This window comes from Macaca fascicularis, chromosome 3 (genome assembly GCF_037993035.2).
Source record: "Macaca fascicularis isolate 582-1 chromosome 3, T2T-MFA8v1.1".
In the NCBI taxonomy this organism is placed as follows: Eukaryota; Metazoa; Chordata; class Mammalia; order Primates; family Cercopithecidae; genus Macaca; species Macaca fascicularis.
The window spans coordinates 2,418,379-2,443,962 of record NC_088377.1 but is presented as its reverse complement, the minus strand read 5'-3'; the positions used below and the strand labels follow the sequence as shown (position 1 = coordinate 2,443,962).

The following is a 25,584-nucleotide window of genomic DNA, read 5'->3' as shown; positions in this document are numbered from 1 at the left end:
CAGGAAGTGAAGGTGCAAGCAGGAAGTGAAGGTGCAAGCAGGAAGTGAAGGGGAAGGCAGAGTTGCAAACTCCCCAGCTGAGTGCTGAGGGTGTGGGACAACACACAGAGCCTAGCTACAAACCCTAAAGAAAAATATTTTTTGTTTCCAGGGGTTTAAGGAACTCTCTGTCAAATTACTATCTCAGCACTAAGCTAACAGAACAGTGAGCACACATGATGAAGAAACTATTTTTAAAACTGACAGAAACAAACAAAAACAACCACAATCCACAACAATCAGCAACGGCAAAACTGCTCAGAGGGAGGAGAACCTGATACCCAGAAATATCCCACTGTAATAGTCACTGTCCAGTTTTCGCCAGAGGCATGTGCCATGCAAAAGCAGCAAAAAATATGAGCTACTCATGAGGAGGAAATGCAATTAATGGAAAATCTTCCTAAGGAAGCCCAGAATTGGACTTACTAGACAAAGCCTTTCAATCAACTCTCTTAAACATGTTCAAAATACTAAATAAAATCACAGACAATGAATTAAGATAAACCAGGAGAATAATGCCTTACCAAATAGAGAATATCAATAAAGAGATAGGAGGAATTTGAAAAAGAAATTAAATAGAAATTCTGGAATTGGAAAGTACAATCACTGAAATAAATAACTCATGATATGGTTTCAACAGCAGATTTTAGCATCTATAAGAAATAGTGAACATGAAGATAGATCCATTAAAGTATTCTAGTCTGAAGAGTAGATGAGAAAATGAGTAGCAGATGAGAGAATGAAGAAAAAAACAAATCTGAAAAGACCTGTGGGACACCATCAAGCATACCAACACACTTAGCAGGATTTCCAGTTGGAGGGGAGACAGTGGGAGCAGAAAAAATAGTTGAAGAAATAATGGCCCAAACTTCCAAAACTGAGGAAACACATCAATCTAACTCAAAGAGATTCAGATAGAAACACAGTATAATCAAACTCTCAGAAGTCAAAACAAAGAGAGAATCTAGAAAGCAGCGGGACAGAAGACTAACAGCGGATTTCTCATCAGAAACCATGGAGGCCAGAAGGCAGTGGGATGACATATTTAACATGCTGGGTTTGGGCACAGGGATAGGGAGCACCCAATAACCAAAAAGACGTCTGCATCTGGCAAAGTGATCCTTCAAAAGTGAAGAAGTAACACATTTTGAGGTAAATAAAACCTGAGAGCGCTCATTGCTGAAAGCTGTGCCTTACAAGAAATGCTAATTCAGGCTGAAATAGAAGGGCAGTAGATAGTAACCTGAAGCAATATGAATGAAGAAAGATCAACAGCAAAGGTAGCCATGTTGGTAGTTTGTGTGTTTATAGGAGTTTCTCCATTACATCTTGGTTATCTAATTTGTTGGATACAAATATTCATAGTATTCCTTTATAATTATTTTTATTAATGTAAGGTCAGTAGTGATGTTCCCATTTTCATTTACGATTTTAGTTATTTGAATCTGTCTTCCTTTAATCAGTCTAGATAGAGGTTTGTTAAATCTGCTGCTCTTCTCAAAGAACCAACTTTTTGGTTTATTGATTCTCTCTATTGATTTTTAAAATATCTATTCCATTTATCTGCGCTCTAGACTTTATTTTCTACCTTCTGCTAAATTTGGATTCAGTTTGCTCTTTTTCTGGTTCCTTAAGGTGTAAAGTTAGATTAATGATTTGAGATGTTTCTATTTTTTTAATGTAAGCATTCATAGCTATCAATTTCCCTCTATGTACTGCCTTCATTGCATCTCATAAGTTATGGTTTACTGTGATTTCTTTTTCTTTCCTTTCAAAGAGTTTTATATCTTCTCTTTGAATTCTCCATTGACTAATTTGTTGTTTGAAAGTGTGCTATTTAGTTTACACATATTTGTGAATTCCAGCTTTTCTTTTGTTACTGATTTCTAGTTTCTTTCCATTGTAATCAGAGAAGATACTCTGTATGATTTAAGTCCATTTAGATTATTGAGGCTAATTTTGTGGCCTAAGGTATAGTCTAATCTGAAGAATGTCCCATGTGAACTTGAGGAGAGTGAGTTTTCTGCTGTAGTTGGGTTGTGTGCTTTTGCATATATCTGTTAGACCTAGTAGATTTATGTCATTTTTCAAGTTCTGTATTTCCTTATTGAATAAAAATTTAGTTGTTATTTTATACTTTTTAAATTAGAGGAATGGCTTATTGAAGTCTCAAACTCTTATTGTAGAACTGGAACTGTCTATTTCTTTCTTCAAGTCTGTCCATTTTTGTTTCATATACATTGGTGATCTGATGTTAAATGTGTATATATTTATAATTGGTATATCTTATTGATGGATGGACTTTAATCACTACATAACATCCTGTGGGCCCAGCCCCTGCTGATCAGTCTGTATGACAGTGGCTTCCTCATCAGGCTCCTTTCCTGGCCTGTGACTTGCCCCTCCCCAGTAGGGCCATCATGTCCCCAGGTCACCATGTGGCCCCCAGGGCAGCACATAACATTCCTCAGTTGCTCTCACTAGAGGCCAATACTTCAGGCCTCACTTCCTAAGGTCTGGAAAATTATGGCGGCCTAATAAAATAAGCTGACAAATTTAAGACTGGTATTATTTCTCTCCCAGGTGTTTGAGAACATTCAGCAGTGAAAGTACTTGGGTCTGTAGTTGGCTCTGTAGGAAAGCTTTTAATTTTAGATTCAAGTTATTTAATCAATATAGGATATTTGTATTTTTTTTCCTGTTGTGTGGATTTGGTGTCTTGACAAATAGTTGTGTCTCCACCAACGCAATCAATACATAGACTCCTCTCATCATCCCATAAATTTCCCTCATGGCCCTTTGTAGTCATTCCATATCCCGATCCTAGCCCCTGGCAGCCACAGATATTTTTTTGGTCCCTTTACTATTACCTTTTCCAAAATGTTATACGCATGGAACCCCATGGTGCTTAGTATTTTGCCATATAATAATTGACTTAAATAGACCCTTCACTAAAGAGCAGATACAGATGGCAAATAAATACATGAAAACACGCTCCACATCATGAGTCATCAGGACAATGCAAACGTAAACCCCAGTGACTCTCTCTATACAGCTGTGTTGACTAAAGTAACAACATATCTGCTGTGCAGACTGGCAAGAATGTGGGGCTTTGCTGATACGTTTGAGCTTAAACCTCCCATCTCACTTTGGTTTTTGCTTATGCAAAAATCTACTCCCTTTTATCTCCTTGCTTTACTGTTTGTGGATCTAGTGTTTTGAGATTGTTATTCCACCATGTTCCATTCACCATATTAGTTCCTAGGGTTGCCACAGCAAATGACACCAAAAAAGTGACTTATAAGAGTGGAAATGTATTATCTCGCAGTTCTGAGGGCCAGGCACCCTGAAATGAAGGTATCCACAGAGCCATGCTTTCTCTGAGCCCCAAGGGAGAATCTGTCCTTGCCCCTTCTAGTTTCTGGTGCTCCCAGCAAACCTTGGCGTCCCTTGGCTTATAGCTGCCTCATGCCAATCTTTGCCTTGGTTGTCATATGCCTTCTTCCCTTTGTGTGTGTGTTTGAACTTCCTTCTCCATTCTCTTATAAAGACATTAGTCATTGGATTTAAGATTCACTATAACCTGGTATGACCTCATTTTAACTACATCTGCAAAGACCCTATTTCTATGTAAGGTCACACTGTGAGTGATATGGTTTGGTTCTATGGCCCTGCCAAATCTCATTGTGAAATGTGATCTTCACTGTTGGAGGTGGGGCCTGGGGGGAGCTATCTGGGTCACGGGAGTGGATCCCTCATGACTTACTGCTGTCCTTGCGATAGTGAAGGAGCTCTGGCAAGATCTGGTTGTTTAAGTGTGTAGCACCTCCCATCCTCCACTCTCTTTCTCTTGCTGCTGCTTTTGCCATGTGACATGCCCACTCCCCCTTCACCTTCCACCGTGAGTAAAGCTCCCTGAGGCCTCCACAGAAGCGGAGCAGATGCCAGCACCGTGCTTCCTGTGCAACCTGCAGAACCATGAGCCAACTAAACTTTTCTCTTTATAAACAACCCAGTCTCAAATATTTCTTTATAGCAATGCAAGACCAGCCTAACACAGCAAGGTTCTGGGTGGATATGATTTTTGGGGAGGCAAGATTCAACCCACTACACTCATCTCCTTCCTCCTGAGCTGTATATTCTTTGATTACTCTAGTGGAGATTACAACATGACTCTATGACTTTTTAAAGTGTAATGTAAATTAGATCTTACATTATTTCCCAGAGAGTATTGTGTACTAAGATCACTTTAACTTCATGTAGCCCCCTCCTGAATTTTGTGATCTTCTTGCCATGTATTTTATTTCTATCAATATTTTACAACTTCTAAGACATCTTATACAGTAAATATTCACTTAGATTTGTGAATATTTAAAGGATATGTATAAAAAGGATATGTGTCCTCCTTTTGTTACACTTCATTTCCTTTTTGACTTCTTGCTTCCATCTGTGATCATTTTCATTCTGCCTAATTATCTTTTTATTTTCCTTAGTGCAGATCCTGCTGGTGACACATCCTGTCAGCATCCAGAGAATGTCATTTTCCTGTCCTTATTTTTGAGGATCTTCTTCCCAGATGTAGAATTCTAGTTGGGTGCTTCTTTTCTCTCAGACAGTAAATATATCATTCCATCATCCTCTGGCTTCCATCATTCCCACTGAGAAGTCATCTGTAAATGTTATTGTTGCTTCTTTAAAGGTAGTATCTTTTTGTTCCCCTCTGGTTGTTTTAAAATTTTTCTCTGTCTTTGGATTTCTGCCCCAATATGCACAGGTGTAGTTTCCTTTGTATTCACCTTGCTCAAGATTCTTAAATGCTTTTTGCATCTATGGGTTAATGTTTTTCATCACTTTAAACTTCTTGTCTATTATACCTTCATATATTTTATTACCCTTATTTTACTCATCTCCTTCTATGATTTCAACCATTTATATTCAAATTATTTACAACCTAAGGGCATGCTTATTACTCCACTTTCTTTATTTCCCTCTTTTCTTTCCCATCTCTGTACTCAGGCTTGACATTTCCTCATCTCCCTTTCTTCACTAATCTCTTTGGGTTTGTCTAATATGTTGTCTAGCTAATCTACTTAGTTCTTAATTTCAGCTATTATGTTCATTTCCAGAATTACTGTTTGATTCCATTTCATAAATCTAGTTTGACACTGAAATTCTCCATTTGTCATCTGTTTTCCCGAGCAAGCTAATCAGCACTACTTTAAATTCCAGTTTGACACTTCTAATATCTAAAGGCCCTGTGTATCTGTTTCTCTTGTTTGTTTTTTCCTCTTGGTCCTTTGGTCAGTTGGTTTGTCTTCTAGTATCCCTAGTAATTTTTGACTGAATCCAGGACTTCATGAAAATTTCTGAGATGATTTGAGCCTCTGTTGATGCTGCTATCTCCAGAAGAGATCACTTTAGTTTCCGGGAGGCAGTTAGGCTATGGACAAATTACATGAGTTGAATACGAGCTGATTTAAAGGTGGGCTTCATTCTTCTTTCTGGTTTTTCCTTCATCCTAGGGAGTAATCTTTCACTTATATTCACTGTTTCCAACTGAAAGTCTGTTTTTATTGTTGTTGTTGTTGTTGTTTTACCAGAATCCCTCCCCCTTGTCAGGTCCTGAACTCTCTGTTTTTGTCTTCCAGTTGCATGAGACCCACTCAAAGCTGTGCTCAGCCTCAGCCTCACGGCTGTGGTCTGTGAATCAGTAAATGCCTCAATAAGAAAATCCACAAGAAATATTGGACTGACTTCGGTACACTTTCTCTCTAATGGTGATTCACTCACTCAAGTCTCAGCTGTCTTGGTGCCTCCTGGTGCCCTCAAAGACAGATTTTGTTTGTTAAACCAGGTTTCCTAATTTTTCTCGGCTAGATGGCCAGTCTGATGTAAGCCAATTCCCCACACACGAAAATAGAACTTGACAGAGAGTTTTATACAGCATAAGAAAAAGGTGGCACAGTGGAATCGTTCTCAGAGCTCAGAATTACTCTTCAATAATTTCTCCAAAAACATTTATTATTTCAGCCCATTTTTATGAAGGATCTTCCCTATTCCAGGCATTATTTTAGGCCCTCAGAGATTGAGTGGTGAACATGATAAACACTCTTCCTGCCCACATGAAACTTATCTTTGAATAATGGGAGCTGAGGACAGCAAAGAAAATGAGCAAGAAAAGTTAGGAGACTTGGCACAGAAATACTGATGATGGGCCAGGCATGGTGGCTCGCATCTGTAGTCCCAGCAATTTGGGAGGCCGAGGCAAGAGGATCACTTAAGCCCAGGAGTTCAAGACCAGTTGGGCAACATAGCAAGACTCTGGTCTCTACAAATTTTTTTTTACAAAAAGAAATGTTGATAATGGGACTTGAACTATCGATGATTGAAGCGCATCATAAAGCTATTATAGCCTTTAAGAGCAGAACCAAATCCACAACCCCAAATGGACCAGTTCAAACTTTTCTTTCCCATCTGAAACCCAGTCCTATCCCCAGCGTTCCCACACGCACGTCTGTGGGGGCCTCGGGAAGGCCGTGGGGAGGGACGTGGCCTCTCCTTCCTTGCTCCTCTTATCCCTGTTTTGGGCTCTATCTCCTCCAGGGATGGGTACGGGGGAAGGAATGTGCAGGGCCACCACTGTGGGGCTCACTGGCCCCTGCTGCACCTTCTCTCCAGCTGCTCCAGTGATCCTGTGCTTCTACCGGCTGCTTCTGCCTCTTCAGTGAGGACCCACTTCAAAGAGGAGATGCCCCCAGGGACAAGAGTTGGAGGACTCTCTCCCTGGGACACCACACTTTGCGTAAGGCTGAAAGGCCACCCCTGCCTCCACAACCTGCTTCTTACAACCTGGGCAGCACTGATGGGGTGTGGCAGCAGGCCATAGCTGGTCAGCTTCTGTCTTATTTTAGAAAGCCCTGTAGGGACAGGTCTGACCCAGAAGGTTAGCATTATTTTTAGAATGAGAAGTCGTTTCCAACTTTGCCAGATTCAGAGCAACAAAGACATTCTACTCAACATCGTGTAATATGTCTTATTTTACAATGAAATATACATATGTGTACTTGAATTTTTAAATAAAAATGTGAAATCACAATCAATATTATAATTAGCTGGCGGGTAGCAATGTTCCTGGAAAGTGATCAGGGCCATTTAAGAAGGCGAGAAGCTCGGGACTTCATTATGCCCTGTGGTGACAACAATTCATCATCAAATATTGTGCTGCTGTGAGAGTTGCCTGTGGCTGACCTGGGGGTGTGTGATGGGCCCTGTGGGCAGGGCTGGTGAGAAAAAGATGCTTGCAGTGCCGGGCACACAGAGGAGATGGCTCCAGCAGTGGTGAGGGCTGGTGGTCGCCTGCTGCCTAGCACAGCCACTTCACAGGTTCAGAACCCAAAACCACAGCCCAGGATGCTGTCATTGTGTCTGAACAAGGAGCAGGCTGAGCCCACGATCCTGGCCCTGGAACAGTCCTGCTGCCTCCCAAGCAAAGGACAAGGTGGGCAGTGAACAGAGGGCAGGAGGCACAGAGGCCATGGGGATTAGAAATTGGCGAGTCCTGTGTCGTGCAGCAGGGGAAGGACCATGCTACAGGAAGACTTTGCACCACGCGAAATAATTCCTAAGGGCTGGCTTCCTGCAGAGGGAGCCCATGTCCTGAGGTTGCCGGGTGGTGCCCCAGCACCTCCCAGCAGGTGCTGGACGATGCCCCAGCAACCAAGGATGGCCCCAGGCACATCCCACCCACATCCCACCCGCCGGATGCCCATAGCCCTCCTTGCCTCCAGAAGCCAGTTGGGATCAGGCCCACCCCTACTCCCACCCCTGAGGTTCCACATGTGACAGGCTATAGCCCATGTGTGAAAGGAGATTTGGGAGCTGGGCAATATCACCAGCAAACAAACACCCCTAATCATAACAGACGCCGCCTCTCAGCTACAAGGAAGGGGAGGCTGTGGGCCCTGGAACAACAAGGCCAGGAGGGATATAAAAGCCAGAGAGCCCCAAGAACCTCACACACTCCCACACTCACACCTCCCCCAGCTCACCTCCTCCCCACCCCAGCATGGCCGCGTCCACCATGTCCCTCTGCTCCAGCGCCTGCACTGACTCCTGGCAGGTGGACGACTGCCCAGAGAGCTGCTGCGAGCCCCCCTGCTGTGCCCCCAGCTGCTGCGCCCCAGCCTCCTGCCTGACCCTGGTCTGTACCCCAGTGAGCTGTGTGTCCAGCCCCTGCTGCCAGGCGGCCTGTGAGCCCAATCCCTGCCAATCAGGCTGCACCAGCTCCTGCACACCCTCGTGCTGCCAGCAGTCTAGCTGCCAGCTGGATTGCTGCACCTCCTCCCCGTGTCAGCAGGCCTGCTGTGTGCCCGTCTGCTGCAAGCCCGTGTGCTGCAAGCCTGTGTGTTGTGTGCCCATCTGCTGTGGGGCTTCTTCATGCTGCCAGCAGTCTAGCTGCCAGCCGATCTGCTGCACCTCCTCCCCCTGCCAGCAGTCCTGCTGTGTGCCCGTCTGCTGCAAGTCTGTCTGCTGCAAACCCATCTGCTGTGTGCCTGTCTGCTCTGGCACTTCCTCTCCATGCTGCCAGCAGTCTAGCTGCCAGCCGGCTTGCTGCACCACCTCCTGCTGCAGACCCTCCTCCTCCGTGTCCCTCCTCTGCCGCCCTGTGTGCAGGCCCATCTGCTGTGTGCCTGTGCCCTCCTGCTGTGCCCCCACCTCCTCCTGCCAGCCCAGCTGTTGCCGTCGAGCCTCCTGTGTGTCCCTCCTCTGCCGCCCCGCGTGCTCCCGCCCGGCCTGCTGAAGCCTCTCCTCAGGCCAGAAGTCCAGCTGCTGATGGCCATGTCCCCTAGGGCCAGCCAGGCTCAGGCCCCACCTCTCTTCCAGCCCTTGGAAGCCCCTGACCTCCCACCCCACCCAGCCTCAGCACAGCTCAACACAGAGAAGGAGCAGCCCCACCCACAGCTGCCCAGCCCAGGGGTGGGGTCTGAGATGCTCACTGGCTCCTCCCTGACCTCCCCCAGGGTGGGCGAGCCCTGACTACTCCTCATGGCGCTTCCTGGCTGCAGATCACGACCCTCTGCTGGTCGGGTATGGGCCCTCCTGACCCAGGTCTCGCACCCAGGAGTGTCACCCTCTGCCTCTGGGCACCAGTAAAGCCTCTGCAGCCCCAGCTGACTCAGTGCTGACTGTCCGCACCCAGGGCGGGATGGGGCAGAGTGGGGCCTGGCCTGGCTCTGGGGGGCTGGGCCCTGTGGATCTCTTTACATCTCCAGCCAGGGGGATGTGGGGGGCTCTTGGGTGACACTTGGAAGCTCCTGTCCACCTTGTGGCACGTTCTGCTGTCTGGCTCCCCTCCCAGGTCCTGTGGAGCCCAAAAGCTTTGCTCACTGACTGAATCCCACAGACACTACATGGCTCGGGCCAATGTCCCACTCACCGTGGGTAGAAGCAGCTCCTTCCCATGGCAAGGGTTGGGGCTATCCCAGGGGCTGGCAGGCTCCAGTTGTGCTGGGAGGTGGGAGACGGGCAGTGGGGGGCGGGTATGGAGGCTTGGGCTCCAGCTGCCCCGGTGCTCAGGAGTTCCACTCGGAGACAGCTTGGCCATCCTGGCCTCCTACGCACACTCACAGACACTCAGGACGCCCCCTGCTCCAACCCTGGGCTTGCCACTGGGATGCAGAGCAGAGAACAGAGACGTGGCCTCCAGAGCTCCCTGTGCTGGGCTGGATGGGCGGAGGGCCCATGGGAACAGAAAGGTCTCAGGGTGCCGATGACAGAGGAGTCCCAGGACAGTGTGGGAATGTGTCCAGACCAGAGAGCAAGAAGGAGGCCTCCTGGGGGCAGGTTCTTAGCTCCTCCCACGGGACAGGCAGACGGCCAGAGCCACACTGTCCCCTCCAGTCCTCACCCACGCCCCCTGCCCCATGACCTGGGGCTGCAATGCTGCCCACTCTTCTTGCCTTAGGAGAACACAGTCGGGTTTTGAGGCCTCAGCCATACTCTGTGGACACAAAGGACCCCCACACCTGAGGGGCTGCATGTGTCAGCTCAGGCTGCTGTGACAAAGTCCACGGTCTGGGGGCTCGAGCCACACACAAGGGGTCCCTCACAGTCCTGGGGCTGGAAATCGAGGCCCAGGTGTGGCAGGGCTGGTTCCTGAAGCCTCTCTCCTGGGCTTGAAGACACAGTCTCCTCCCTGTGTCCTCATGGGGCTGTCCCTCTGTGTGTGTCTCTGCCCTCCTCTCCTCTTCTCACGAGGACACCAGTCATTGGATTAGGGCCCATCCATAGGACCTAATTTTAACTTAGGACTTCAACATGTGAATTCGGGGGAATCACAAGTCAGCCCATAATAGGGGGCTCTGGCTTTGGCCCTTGAGGCAGGAGTGAGGGTGGCAGTGAGGCCACCTGTGCCTTGAAGACCCCAGTGGCACCTGGCTGGAGCAGGCACTCCCTGTCCATAAACTGCAAGGATGGACATTTGGACAGGGACACGGCCCTCGGGGAAATTCTGCTCACGTGGACCCCTTCACCCACTGAACAATGCTGTCCAGAGACCTCAGACACCCACCAAATGGTTCCTGTTTAGGCATCCTGTTGTCCCCAGTGCCTGGCTCCTAATGGGAATTCTCACTGGTCCCGCCGCAGGAAGCATGGCTTACGTCCAGACGGGGAAGGTGGGGATGGAGCGCAGGCCAGGCATCTGTGCTGGAAGAGACAGGCCACACAGGGATGGGTGCAGGGAAAGTGGGGGCCACAGGGCTGTCGAGGGGGTCAGGAGCGTCTTGCACAGGCTTCCTGAGTGGTATGGAGAGTGACCTAGGGCTTCAGGGTCCGAAGTACACACACTCACAGTGATAGAAACCAACTCAGGATTTAGGAATGGGAGTTCTTGGAGACCTTGATGAGGGGCTTTCCAGTCATGTTCTGAGGGCAGGGGCATCCTGTGGTAGGCGGAGGGGGAACAAGCCCTGGGGAAGTTAAATGTGAAGGTAAATAATTTTTTCTCCAAAGATCTAACAGAGCAAGGCAGGGGAGGAGCACAGTAGGGATGGCTTCCAGAAGGACTAACACATAGGGCTTGTCTTCTTTTACCAACTCAGATTCCCCCCAGCCAGAGAAGCAGCTACCAGAGGCTTGGTCAGAACATGTAAAGGTAAATGAACCAGTCACTGCCACCTGGGCAAAGGATATCTGTTGGGAAAACAATGGACACCCCAAAAAACCTGGGAGGAAGAGCTGAGAAATTAGACACTTTGGGGAATAAGGGCGTTGGAAGATTCCACATATTCTTGGGAGTCTACAAGACCCCCACGCATGCCCATGATGGGGCACAGAAAAGACCTGAGACGCTCTCAGTGCTCACCTCTGGCTGAACTGCAGGCTCTGAGTAAGCAGGAAGTGAAGGGGAAGGCAGGAAGTGAAGGGGAAGGCAGGAAGTGAAGGGGAAGGCAGGAAGTGAAGGGGAAGGCAGGAAGTGAAGGGGAAGGCAGAGTCACAAACCGCCCAGGTGAGCGCTCAGGGTGTGGACCAACACACAGAGCCCAGCTACAAAGACTGGGAAAAAAACATCTTTTGACTCCAGGTGTTTAAGAAACTCTGTCAAATTACTATCTGCGCACTAAGCAAATGGAATAGTGACCCCCTTCATGACAAAGAGTATAGTCATTACTAAAATAGTTTAGGAAAGTCACTTAAAAACAAAACAAAAAACTACTAGCCATGCAACCAGCAACAACAAACCACAGGGAAGAGAGAGAATCTGCCATCCAGAATTATCAAATTATAATATTCTAAATGTCAAGTTTTCAGCAAAAATTATGAGGCATGCAAAGAAGCAAGAATGTACCGTTCATTCACAAAAAAAAAAAAAAGGCCAATTAGTAAAAAATGTCCTTGAAGCAGCCCAGGATTGAATTTACTAGACAAAGTCTTTCCATTAACTCTCTTAAATATACTCAAAGAGCTAAAGGAAACCATGGCAAAAGAACAAAGAGAAGAAAACAACATCTCAACCAAGAGAGAATATCAATAAAGAGAGAGATTATAAAGAGGAATCAAATAGAACTTCTGGAGTTGAAAAGTATAACTGATACGAAAATTTTGCTAGAGAAGCCCCACAGCAGATTTGAGCAGACAGAAGGAAAAATTAGAGACCAGGTGGATAGGTCATGTGAAATACTCCAGTCTGAAGGGCATAAAAGCCAAAAGAGGCCGAGCATGATGGCTCACACCTGTAATCCCAGCACTTTGGGAGGCTGAGGAAGGCAGATTGTTTGAGGTTGGGAGTTTGAGAACAGCAAACAGAAAAATAAAATAAATTAATTAATAGCTGGGCGTGGTGCCTGTAATCTCAGCTACTCAGGAGCCTGAGGCAGGAGAATCACTTGAATTAGGGAAGCGGAGGTTACAGTGAGCCAAGATCATGCCACTGCACTCCAGCCTGAATGACAGAGTGAGACTCCATCTCAAAACAAACAGAAACAAAAGAATTTTTAAAATGAACAGAATTTAACTGGCCTGTAGGACAACATCAAACATACCAACAGCACACTTAACAGCAGGGTCAGAAGAAGAGCAGAGAGAGAATGGAGCACTCAAAAATATTTGAAGAAAAATGGTAGAGACAGAAAGTAAAATGGTGGTTGCCAGGGGCTTGTGGGGAGGAGGAATGTGGAGTTAGTGTTTGATGGGGACAGAGTTTCAGTTTTCCAAGATGAAAGTTACGAGGCCAGATGGTGGCGCTGACTACACTGCATTATGAATGTGTTTAATATCACTGAACGGTACACTTAAAATGGGATAAATTTCGTGTGTATTTTACTACAATACTTTTTTAAATATTTGAAGTAATAATGGCCAAAAACTTTCCAAATATGATGAAACTTATGAATCTACACATTCAAGAAGCTCCATGAGCTTCAAGTAGAATAAATTCAAAAAGATCCACACAGAAAGACAAAATTAAATTACTGAAAGCCAAAGACAAAAAGAGAATCTTGAGAGCAGGAAGAGAGAAGATTAACAGCCAATTTCTCATCAAAAACCATAAAGAACAGAAGGCAATGGGATGTTGTACTTAAAGTACTGAAAGAGAAAACACTGTCCACCAAGAAGTCTATGTCAAGTGAAATGATTCTTCGAAACTAAAGGAGAAATTAGGACACTTCTGAATAAATAAATATTGAGAGAGTTCATTGCCAGTAGGCCTGCCCTACAAAAACTGACAGCTCTGGATGAAATCAAAGGATACTAGACAGTAACTTGAAGCCATATTAAGAAATAAAGAGTCGGCCGGGCATGGTGGCTCAAGCCTGTAATCCCAGCACTTTGGGAAGCCAAGATGGGTGGATCACGAGGTCAGGAGATTGACACCATCCTGGCTAACATGGGGAAACCTCGTCTCTACTAAATATACAAAAAATTAGCTGAGCTTGGTGGCGGGCGCCTGTAGTCCCAGCTACTCAGGAGGCTGAGGCAGGAGAATGGCGTGAACCCGGGAGGCGGAGCTTGCAGTGAGCTGAGATCCGGCCACTGCACTCCAGCCTGGGCAACAGAGCAAGACTCCATCTCAAAAAAAAAAAAAGAAAGAAAGAAAGAAAGAAAGAACTGGCTGGGTGCAGTGGATCACACCTGTAATCCCAGCACTTTGGGAGGCTGAGGTAGGCAGGTTGCAAGGTCAGGGGTTCAAGACCAGCCTGGCCAACATAGTGAAACTCCATCTCTACTAAAAATACAAAAAAAAAGTAGCCGAGTGTGGTGGTGGGCACCTGTAATCCCAGCTACTTTGGAGGCTGAGGCAGGAGAATCAGTTGAACCTGGGAGGCAGAGGTCGCAGTGAGCCGAGATGGTGCCACTGCACTCCAGCCCGGGCAACAGTGTGAGACTCCATCTCAAAAAGAAAAAGAAGAAAAGAAATAAAAAACACTAATAAAGGTATCAGTTTTGGTAATTTGTATGTTAATAGGAATTTATCCATTACATCTAGGTTATCTACATTACGAATGTATGTAATATCACTAAGCATGCTTAAATGGAATAAATTTTATTGATATTATGTGTTAGTGTACAATTGTTCACATATTCTCTTATAGTCTTCTTTATTTATATAGGTCAGTAGTGATGTTCCTGTTTTCATTTCTGATTTTAATAATTAGAGCCTTCTCTTTTTTCTTAGTCTAGTTAAAGGTTTGTAAATTTTATTGTTGCTTTCAAAAAACTAATTTTAGGCTTCATTGGTTCTATTGTTTTTCTATTCTCAATTTCTTTATTTGCTCCCTTTATTCTACATATAATCTTTATTTTCTTCCTTCTTCTAGGTTTGGGTTTAGTTTGCTCTTCCTTTTCCTGGTTCCTTAAGGTGTGAAGTTAGATTACCGAATTGAGATCTTTCTTGTTTTTTAACATAAGCATTTATAGCTATAAATTTCCCTCCATAAACTGTTTTGCCGTATCCCATAAGTTTTGATTTGTTATATAATCACTGTCATTTATCCCATAGTATTTTCTAACTTCTCTTTTGATTTCTTCTTTGATCAACTGGTTAAGTGTGTGTTATTTAATTGCCACATATTTGTGAATTTTCCAGTTTTCCTTTTGTTATTGATTTCTAATTTCCATTGTGGTCAGAGAAGATACATTATATGATTTCAATAGTTTTAAATTTATTGAGACTTGTTTTTTGGACTAACGTATGGTCTAATCTGGAGGACTGAGAAGAATGTGTATTCGGGAAGAATGTGTATTCGGGAAGAATGTGTATTCGGGAAGAATGTGTATTCTGCTGTCGTTGGGTTGAGTGTTTTATATATGGCCATATTAGATCTAGCTTGTTTATAGTGTTCTTCAAGTTCTCTATTTTGTTATTGATCTTTGATCTAGTTCTATTTAAAAAATTTTTTTTTAATCATTGGAAGTGACTTATTGAAGTCTTCAAATATTATTGTTGAGCTGCAATTGCCTATTTCTGTCTTCAATTCTGTCCATTTATGCTTGGTATATTTTGGGGGTCTGATGTTAGGTACATAAATGTTTATAATTGTTAGGTACATAAATGTTTATAACTGATGTTAGGTACATAAATGTTATAAAATGATGGCTTATGCCTGTAATCCCAACTACTCGGGAGGTTGAGATGAGAGGATTGTTTGAGGCCAAGAGTTCGAGACCAGCCTGGGTAACACAGCAAGACCCTGGTCCCTAAAAAAAATTTTTTTTAATTAGCGAAGTATGGTGGTGTGCACCTGTAGTCCCAGCTACCTGGGAAACTGAGGTGGGAGGATCACTTGAGTCCAGGAGTTTGAGGCTGCAGTGAGTTATGACTGTGCCACTGCACTCCAGCCTGGGCAAAAAAGCAACACCCTGTCTCTAATTGTTTTAATGGTGCTGGGACAACTGGATATCGACACACGAAATCATAAAGTTGCACTATATCTCACACCAACAAATTAACTAAAAATGGATCAAAGCCCCACATATATGAGATAAAGCCATAAAACTCCTAGAAGGAAACATAAGAGTAAATATGCATGACCTTATATTGGGCAATGGTTTTTTAGATACGACACCAGAAGCACAAGCAACAAAAGGAAAAATAGATAAATTGGATGTCATCAAAATTAAAAAATTTTGTGCATCAAAGGACACTATGAAGAGAGCAAAACAACCCATACAAGGGGAGAACATGCTTGTAAATCATAATTCTGATGAGGAGCTAACATTCAGAATATATAAAGAACTCTTACAAATCAACAACAAAAAGTCAACCCAATTTAAAAATAGGCAAAGTCCTGTAATAGACATTTCTCCAAGGAAGATATGCAAATGGCCAATACACGCAGGAAAATAAGCCCAATATTATTGGTCATTAGGGAAATGTAAATCCACAGCACAATGACATGCTACTGATACTTCACACCCACTAAGGTGGTTATAATTTAACACACACATACACCAACAAATAGAAGGTAGCAGATGTTGACAAGGACAAAGAGAAACTGGAATGCCTGTACGTTGCTAGTGAGAATATAAAATGGTACAAATGCTGTGAAAAACAGTCTGACAGGTCCTCAAAATGTGAACATGGAATTCCATACAACTCATCAGTTCCCAATCCTAGGTATATACCCAACAGAATTAAAAAGAGGTGTTCAAACAAAAACGTGTACAAGAATGTTTATAGGGCCAGGCACAGTGGCTCACACCTGTAATCCCAGCACTTCGGGAGGCCGAGGTGGGAGGATCACTTGAGGTCAGGAGTTCAAGACCAGCCTGGCCAACATGGTGAAACCCCACCTCTACCAAAAATATAAAAAATTAGCCAGGTATGGTGGTACACACCTGTAATCCCAGCTACTTGGGAGGCTGAGGCAGGAGAATCGCTTGAACCCAGGAGGTGGAGGTGGCAGTGAGCTGAGATGGTGCCACTGCACTCCAGCCTGGGTGACAGAGGGAGACTCTGTCTCAAAAAAAAAAAAAAAAAAAAAAAAAAAAAGAATGTTTATAGAAGCACTATTCACAGTAGCCAAAAGTTGAAAAGAACCCAAAAGTCCATCAGCAGATGAACGGATAAATGAAATGTGGTGTCATTATGATGGAATACGATTCAGCCATAAAAAGGAATGGCATTCTGAAACATACCCCAACACAGGTGTACCTTGAAAACATGCTCAGTGAACGAAGCTAGACACAGAGAGCACATATTCTATGACTCCATCTATATGAAATGTGCAAAACAGGCAAATCCATATAGAGACAAGTAGAATAGCAGTGGTTGCCAGGGGCTGGGTGTGGCTGCTTAATACTACGGGTTTCCTTCTGGAGCGAAGATAGTTCTGGAACTAGGTAGTGGGGATGGTTGCACAACATTGTGGCTGCACTAAATGTCACTGAATCGCACACTTTAAAATGGGTAAAATGGTAAATTTTATGTTATGGTTGATCACAGTTTAAATAAAATTACACCTGCCAAGGGTTTCTAAGAATGAAGCCCTGAGCGCCGCAGTACTGGATACTATCGGCATTTTAAATCTTGTTTGCTCTTACAGGTGGGAGGTGTGTGTTTAAATCTGAGAAACTTTAGTTATTAATGAGATCAACTAGCTGTTCATCTCATTAAGGCTTATTGGAAATTTAAAATTTTTAATCTTGTATTCAATTCTTTTGTATCTTATCCTGTTTTCGTGGTAAGGACTTTAAAATTTTCACATTAATCTTCCATCTGTCATGGAGATTGCAAGTACTTTCTGGCCATTCATATCTTCATTTGTATACCCAACGATTCCTTCGGGGCTGTGATGGGAATGTCATGGATGCTGAGCTAAGCTGAGGCACGTGGACCAGTCTCCAGTGCCCAACCATGCCGGGTTTCCAGGGGACATACGTTGTAGGTGCTCTGGTCAAGGTTTATGCTTTCGTTCACATCTGACCCTCTAACATTCCCACTGGGCATTTTATACTTGGGTCTGCCAGGCTGATGGGCTTCCTTTCCCATTGTATTTTCACACTGTCATGGCAGGGGTACAGGTAGGGGCTGCTGGGTGCAGTGACTTTGTCTCTCATCTAGCCCTTCGGTGAGCGTGGCCTGGGACAGTCACTCTGATCCTAGGTGTACAATCATGTCACCTACAGATACCACAAATTCGCACCACGTTTCAATTTCTTGGCATGTGGCTTCGGCCAAGGTGCAAACACAGAGTAAGGCTCTTGTCTTCAGTAAAGCTCCCAGGCGTCTGGGCAGTGTGGCTGACTGTGTCCCCATCGGACTCTTTTCTCATCCAGAAGAGGCTGGAAGGACATTGGGAGATGTTGGCAGTTCCTGGTCAGAACCAGCCTCAGGCTGTGCTGGGCTCAGGCCCTGGGACAGAGGAGCTTGCCTGTGATGGTCTGTGCCCCAGGGTCAGGGCCAGCCCTGCCCGATGACCTCCTGAGCATAGGACAGCTTTGCCAACCCCGATGTCCTCCACTCACCACACAACCCTCACTCCACACCTGCCTCTCCAAGGTGGAGGCGCCTCCCCAACCTCAGGCCCTGACCTGCACCCGCCCCTCTCAGGACACCTGACCAGGGCTCCAGGGGACAGCAGTCCAGACCCAAAGGCCAGTCCCTAAGCCTTGTCCTCCTAATGACTTGACTATCCAGAGGCCTTGCTGGAATGTTCTGTTTCCTTCTCAGGGGAGGAGAGGTCCTCCCTCTCCTCCTACCCTTGGCAGACATCAGGATCTCAGAAAATCCCAGAGCCCACCAGGAAGCACTGTCCTCAAGCACATTTTCCCAACACAGGCACTTCGTCCTGGCTCTCCCAGTCGCAGCCACACCAGCCCACCCCATGAAGTCCCTGCAGACAGAGGCTGGGCATCCTCCTGGCCCCACGCCGGGCACAGTCATGAGACCTGCCAGGTGGAAGTCACCAGGTCAGCCCCAGAGAGGCCACACCCTCCCTCCTGGTGTTCCCGGGGACAGGCTCAGCCAGGGGTGCAGGCCCTGCCCAGGACCAGCCGAGTGTTAGGAGCAGAGTGAGGACAAGTCATGGCAAGGGAAGCAGAAATAACGAGGGTCCTCCCGGCTCCAAACACCAACACGGAAGGGGAGGGCGTTGCTGAGTCTCCTGCTAGGAAAACACAGGTCCTGGGCATATAAAAGCCCCAGCAGCCGACAGGCTCAGACACACACTCACTCACTCACACCTCCCCCAGCTCACCTCCTCCCCACCTCAGCATGGCCGCGTCCACCATGTCCGTCTGCTCCAGCGCCTGCACCGACTCCTGGCAGGTGGACGACGGCCCAGAGAGCTGCTGCGAGCCCCCCTGCTGCGCCCCCAGCTGCTGTGCCCCCAGCTGCTGCGCCCCTGCCTCCTGCCTGACCCTGGTCTGCACCCCAGTGAGCTGTGTGTCCAGCCCCTGCTGCCAGGCGGCCTGTGAGCCCAGCCCCTGCCAATCAGGGTGCACCAGCTCCTGCACACCCTCATGCTGCCAGCAGTCTAGCTACCAGCCAGCTTGCTGCACCACCTCCTGCTGCAGACCCTCCTCCTCCGTGTCCCTACTCTGCCGCCCCGTGTGCAGGTCTGCCTGCTGCGTGCCCGTCTCCTCCTGCTGTGCCCCCACCTCCTCCTGCCAGACCAGCTGCTGCTACCCGGCCTCCTGCGTGTCCCTCCTCTGCCGCCCCACGTGCTCCCGCCCGGCCTGCTACAGCCTCTGCTCTGGCCAGAAGTCCAGCTGCTGACGGCGCTGAATGTCATCCAGAGTCCCTTCCCACCTGGGGCTGACCTCCCAGCGGGCTCAACCAGCTCCTCCCTCTCTGGCATTGACACCCTGAGAATATGGGGCAGGCTCTTTGTTTCAGGGACCAGGATGCTCCCCCAGTCCTTCCCAGATGCTGGCTGCACGAGGGACCCCAGCTCCTCCCCCAGACCCAAGTTCTGCAGAACTGACCCCAGCAGGCCTGGTTCCACCCTGGGCAGCGCCCCTCTGAGTTCTAATAAAGCCGCTTCTGTCTCACACCAACCTCTGTCCTGTCTGTGGACCCCCGGGGGGCACAGGGTGAGGTGGGAAGTGATGCCACCCCTGACTGCAGGGACAGTCCTGACCCCCAGCAGGCCTGGTTCCACCCTGGGCAGCACCCCTCTGAGTCCTAGGAAAGCTGCCCGTCTCTGTCGACCTTCGACCCTGTCTGTGGACCCCGAGGGGCGTGGGATGAGGCAGGAAGCAATGCGCCTGGTGCTGGCCTCTGTGAACCCTGAAGGCCAGGCTCCCTCTTAGCCCCGTGGGCCCCCAGCCCCAGCACGTGACGCCCCAGACCATCTTAGGGAAGCTGCCTCTGGAACCAAGGCCAGGAGTTTTGGGACAAAGTGGACCCTGGCAGCAGCTCTGGGCCCCTGAGCCACATTCACCCTCCCCAGCTCCATGGCTGCCCCCCAGGACTGGGGTAGCCCACCTGGGGCCTGGCTCCACCCAGCAGCTTCACCGGTCCTGTTACCCCTGGGGAGACCAGCTATGGACCACAGTGCCCGTCCCTGCAGCCCTCGTCTCCTCCACAGTAAGACGTGGGACAGCCCCTCCCCCAGGACTTGAGCCCAGAAGCCTGGAGTTCTTCATGGGGTTCTTGAATACCCATTGCTCAGGCATCGCTGGCGAGAGCACAGATGGGCAGGGACCATGGCACCCACTAACCAAGCCTGCGGCCCCCCTGCCCCATGCAGCCTCGCCTAGAGATTCAGGGTCCTGGCTCCCTCCTGATCCTGTGGTCCTGGACTCTGACCCCGAGGACCCTGTCCCCACATCCCCAACCTCCCAGGTCTCTCCCAAATAGCCCTCAGCTCTGCCTGCCACCCTCTGTCCCAGATGCCACGTTGGGCGAGTGGTACGAGCCGCCACACTCTTTCCACCGGGTCGCTGTGTGCATTCGAGAGACCAGGTCCGGCTCCAGAAAATGACCCTTGCATGTCAATGCCAGAGGCCTCCAGCCCGAGCACCGGGACCTCCCGGAGTCCCACCTGACAGAGTTCACCGTGGTCAGCACAGCCACCTCCCTCACTCCCCTGGAGGCAGACCACCCAGGACAGACCACCCAGCAGCAGCCATTCCCCGGGCCGGAGGCCAAACTGACACAGCCTCGTCCATCTCCTTGGAAGCAAAGCCAGGTCCCCATGAAGGGACAGATGAGGGCCTCCAGGGACAGAGATGTTTGCTTCCCGCCCTGGTTCTCCAGGTAGCTGGCGGGGCCAAGACTTCATCCTAGGGCTCCAGGGCCATCCTGGGGAGGAGCTCCCCACACATACGTGTCTGAGCCCCACCTCACTGTGCCCACTGATGGCCTCAGGTGAGAACAGAGAGCCAGGAGGAGGGCCCAGGGCTGGCTCTCTGACCTCCTCCACATTTGTCATTGTCCCCCACCTGCCCTTGTCCGAGGCACCAAAAGGACCCAGCCTGTCTGGCCATCCCCAGGGAGGACACCTCCTGGTGACCAGAGCTGTGGGGGGTCTCAGCTCTGACCCCTGCTCTGGGTCTCCATTCGATGTTCTCCTGCCTCATCAGAGCTTCAACCCCTAGTGAAAGCACCTTGGAAAACAGATCCTCAAAATGTCACTCACTGTGTGACCCTGTGACCCTGTCAGTCTAGTTCTAGGCATCTACCTCAGAGGAATGAAACAAACATTCACACACAGATTTGTGTGCCCATGTACACAGCACCACTGACAGTAGCCAAGAAGTGGAAAGAGCCCAGATGTCCATCAGAGGATGAATGGACAAGCAAAACACAGCCTATCCACACAAGCAAAACGCAGCCCATTCCCATGCGGAATATTATTCAGCCATGAAAACGGATCAAATACTGATACAGGCTACAACATGCATGAGCCTTGAAAGCATGATGCTCAGCGAGAGGCCACATGTAGTGGGATTCTATTTGTATGAAAGACTCAGAACAGGCAAATCCACAGAGAAAGAAAGTAGATAAGTGGGTGACCAAGGCTGGGGGAGGGGCTCATGAGAGGAGACTGCTTATGGGTGTGGTTTTTGGAGTGGGAATGTTATAAAATTACATATTGGTGATGGCTGAAAAACCCTGGGAATTTACTAAAAACCAATGGACCGTGCACCTGCAGTGGGTGAACTCCATGGCTTGTGAATTTTCTCTCGGTCAATGTGTTAAAAACAAATAGCCTCAGCCCTCCGTTTGGGATGGCCACTGGCCAATGCCTCCACCTCCTGTTCATCCAAATAAAAATGAATGGTGCCAGAGCAGTGATAGAAAATGGAGGCATGCCATCCACAGACCAGGTCAGTAAAGATTTTCTGGGAAAGGCAAGACAAAATGATCAGGTTCTATTGACTTTAAATCCAACAGAAAGAAAGGCAGGAGAAGGACTCTGAAGACAAATGAGTTTTCCCGGAGACCCTAGCAAAGGGACCATATATGAGGATGACTGTGGGCACTCAGTCGTCTTTAACTGAGAGGTCGAGTTCTGAAGAAGAGCCATTCCTTGCCCTGCAACCAGCAGGAGAACCAGGAAGGGTGGGGCTGGCCCAGGAGACTCCCAGCCTAGGTCCCAAGCTGGAGAGGAAGAGGCCACACCCCAGGAAGCTCTGGATGCCAAGATAAACTGGAGCCCCCATGTCCAATCAGCGATGAACAAGGCCCCCCTCATCAGAGCCCCAGCATCAGCTCTGGGTGCAGAATATGCGTATCTATGTGCAGAAAACCTTTCAGCAATGAATGCCAAACAATCTCGACCCTCACTTAAAAATGTGAACAACAACTAAGAGTCCTCAGACATGTGAGGAAATCACAGTATGACAGAGAAGCAAAGTCGGAACAAACGATGATGCAGATGCGAGGAAACAAAGAGGCTGTCGCTACATGAAACAAGAACAGGGCGCTACCAAAAAGGAGGAGGAAGAGGAAGAAGGAAAACACCCCAAGTTCCAGGAGACTGAAAGTGCGACACTCTAAACACACATGAAACTCAATGATGGTCTGCATAATAGACCCTGAAAGCAGAATTGCTGATACAGTGACCCCATTTCAGGCAAGGATTGACCCAAACCCAATGCAGAAGGACAGAGATAAAGCCAAGAAGAGCCTGAGATCTGAGTGGGAAGAACCCAGGAGACCCAGGGTCTGTGATCCTCACCAGGATCACAGTGGGGAGAAAATCCAAGAATGGAAGAAAATCATCAAACCCATATGGAAATAAAAGTTCCTTGAACTAAAGGAAGATGGGACCGAGGGGATGAACACAGCTGATGACAGTGTTGGGGGAGGGGTCTGGTGAAATGAATGAAGTACAAGAAGGAGACAATAGTGCCAGGTTCTACACAAAGGAAAGGCTTCACAAGAAGATCAAAGTTATGCAAATATGAGACCCATTGCTGGCCCAGCCTCTACCAAGATGGAGGGAAGAAATTCTGCACGTAGACTCTGCTGTGGCAGGTGTCAGCGGGAAGGCTGTTCTTAAACAACAGGGATCTGGATAGTTTACCACCCACGATGCTTTCTGAAACTTTTACTAAGCAATCCCCAACAAGAAGAAACACGACCCCCTCTTTCCAAACTTCCACAAAAATCCACAGACGTCCATCAACGAAAATCTAAATAAAATAGTCTAATAAAAATAAGCAGACCTGAAAGATGGAAAAAGAAGTATGCTCACAGATTCAGATTTTCCTTTTTCAGTATAAGAAAATAGTATGGGTATATTTATCCTAAAATTTGGAAATATAAATGAAATGTACTGTGTTCTAAAAAATATAAATTACCTACACTGAGTAACAAAACAAAAAATTTAATACAATGATATCCAGGAAAATATGGAAGTGGTATTGAAAAAGGTCATTCTTCAGAAGGCAGACTCATGTTTCAAAGGTGTATACCATTAGTCTTCAATATAAAGACTTTTCTGTGATACTTGAAATATTCCAGAGATCAGAAGAAGCCAGAGGTCCTCTGGATTCCTATAGTATGACTGGTGACACCCTGATGCCAAAATCAGGAGCAACAGTGAGAAAGATAGGACTGTAGACCAATGTCGTTTAAAAAAATAATATAAGAGATTCTATGAGCCTACATTAACAAACTAAGCCATTATGTATAGCCATTATGGGAAGTAGTACAGAAGTTCCTCAAAAAATTAAAAATGGAACTACCATGTGATGAGCAATCCCACTTCTGTGTATTTATACAAGACAAATTAAAGCCAGATCTCAGATACCTGCACTGCCATGCTAACTGCAGCACTATTCACAACAGCCAAGATATGGAAGCAACCTAAGTGCCCATCAACAGATGAGTGGATAAAGAAAATGTGGTGAATATGCACGACGGAATACGACTCAGCCACAGAAAGGAGGGAGATCCTGTCATCTGCAGCAACACGGATGAACCTGCAGACACTATGCTAGGTGAAGTGACCCAGGCCACAGAAAGACAAATACTGCAGACCTCACTTATATGTGGAATCTAAAAAAGCCAAGTTCACCAAAGCAGAGAGTAGAGTGGGGGTTCGAGGGGCTGGGGGTGCAGGGAGTGGGGACATGTTGATGGCAGGATACAGCTTCAGCTGTGCAGGATGAGTCAGTTCCGGAAACCTCGTGTGCAGCACGAGGACAGTTGACTGTAACACAGAATGCAACATAGTAACACTGAAATCTTCTAAGAGTCCATTTTAAATGTCTCATCACAAAATAAAGGTAACTATGTGGGGTGATGGACATATTAATTAGCTTGACCTTGGTAATCATCACACAATGTGTGATCAAGATGTCATGCTGTACACCTTGAATTTATATAATTCTTGTTTGTCGATGATATCTCAATAAAGCTGGGGAAAAAGGGATAATAAGCCATTATCAAGCAATGTTTATCTCAGATAGCTCAAGTTACAAAGGGTATCATTATACTCATAAAATAGAAGCAGAAAAGCCACTGGAACTCTCAGTAGATTAATACACACACACACACACACACACACACACACACGAACAAACTCATTCCTTCCTTAAAAGCCCGAGGCAAAATTCACAATAAACTTAAGTAGGAAAACACTGCATGCGCGAGACCAAGGCTGTGCTACAAACTAGCAAACACTGGCTTAGTGCCGAGGGAGGCACTTCTGTTAACTTTGGAAACAAGACCAGCGGGCTGCTGTCATCGCGTCCGTCTCCAGCGTTGTGCTGGGCAGCCAGCCACGACAAAAGGGAGTCAAATAAAACAAAAGACTACATTTTAGAAAAGAAGAATCCAAATGTGTGTCACTTGCAGAAGACCCAGCTGTGGGCCACCCTGCCCTGCAAACTCACATACCCTCCTGGCACCTCCCTCCTCCAACCAGGGCCATTTAATCCCTGCCACTCAGCTCACTCAGATCGCCCAGAGTGTCTGCTTGATTTAAGAAATGGTTTGGGCCAGGCGTGGTGGCTCACGCCTGTAATCCCAGGCGTGATCACGAGGTCAGGAGATGGAGACCATCCTGGCTAACATGGCGAAACCCTGTCTCTACTAAAAATGCAAAAAGCCAGGCATGGTGGCTCAAGCCTGTAATCCCAGCACTTTGGGAGGCCGAGATGGGCGGATCACTAGGTCAGGAGATCGAGACCATCCTGGCTAACACGGTGAAACCCCATCTCTACTAAAAAATACAAAAAACTAGCCGGGCGTGGTGGCGGGCGCCTATAGTCCCAGCTACTCGGGAGGCTGAGGCAGGAGAATGGCTTGAACCCGGGAGGCGGAGCTGGCAGTGAGCTGAGATAGTGCCACTGTACTCCAGCTGGGGTGACAGAGCAAGACTCTGTCTCAAAAAAAAAAAAAAAAAGAAATGGTTTGATCATTTGACTGTCCACAGAAGCTGCCCTGCTGGCCCCCAGTGGAAAGTTCCATAATCCAAAAAGTCATGTCTCCAATGAGTGCAGGGCTCCAAACTTGCACCTCATGTTGTGGCTGACATAAAAAGACCACATGTGCACTGTGTCTGTAGTGCACCCACTAATACGATGTCACCCTAGACTTTCTGGCTTTCCTATCATCTCATGAAAGCAGCACCAAGTCCTTCA

General features: G+C 47.3%; 2 protein-coding genes across 6 annotated transcripts in view; one reads left to right on the top strand and one right to left on the bottom strand.

The window, feature by feature from the left end:
* TSPEAR (thrombospondin type laminin G domain and EAR repeats) overlaps positions 1-25,584 on the bottom strand; it is a 226,175-nt gene that overhangs the window by 134,302 nt on the left and 66,289 nt on the right. The gene's annotated exons all lie outside the window — the stretch shown is intronic.
* Positions 8,054-19,725, top strand: LOC102123493 (uncharacterized). Of its 5 annotated transcripts, none has more exons than XM_065541300.2 (3): positions 8,054-8,731; positions 13,709-13,716; positions 18,988-19,725. In XM_065541300.2, exons 1-3 carry the CDS (start codon positions 8,105-8,107, stop codon positions 19,256-19,258), a joined length of 906 nt encoding a protein of 301 aa, XP_065397372.1. In that variant the 5' UTR covers positions 8,054-8,104; the 3' UTR covers positions 19,259-19,725. The 5 variants fall into 5 exon arrangements, with proteins under 5 accessions (XP_065397372.1, XP_065397371.1, XP_065397373.1 ...); XM_065541299.2 differs by lacking the exon at positions 13,709-13,716 and adding an exon at positions 17,427-17,434 and having other exon boundaries at positions 8,054-8,733; positions 18,978-19,725; XM_065541301.2 differs by lacking the exon at positions 13,709-13,716 and having other exon boundaries at positions 8,054-8,712; positions 19,099-19,725.

Coding starts and splice junctions, on each gene's coding strand:
- LOC102123493 (XM_065541298.2), top strand. CDS start 8,105: ATGGCCGCGTCCACCATGTCCCTCTGCTCCAGCGCCTGCACTGACTCC. Junction 8,745..18,977: donor TGTGCCTGTGCCCTCCTGCT/GTGCCCCCACCT, acceptor CCTGCCAATCAG/GGTGCACCAGCTCCTGCACA.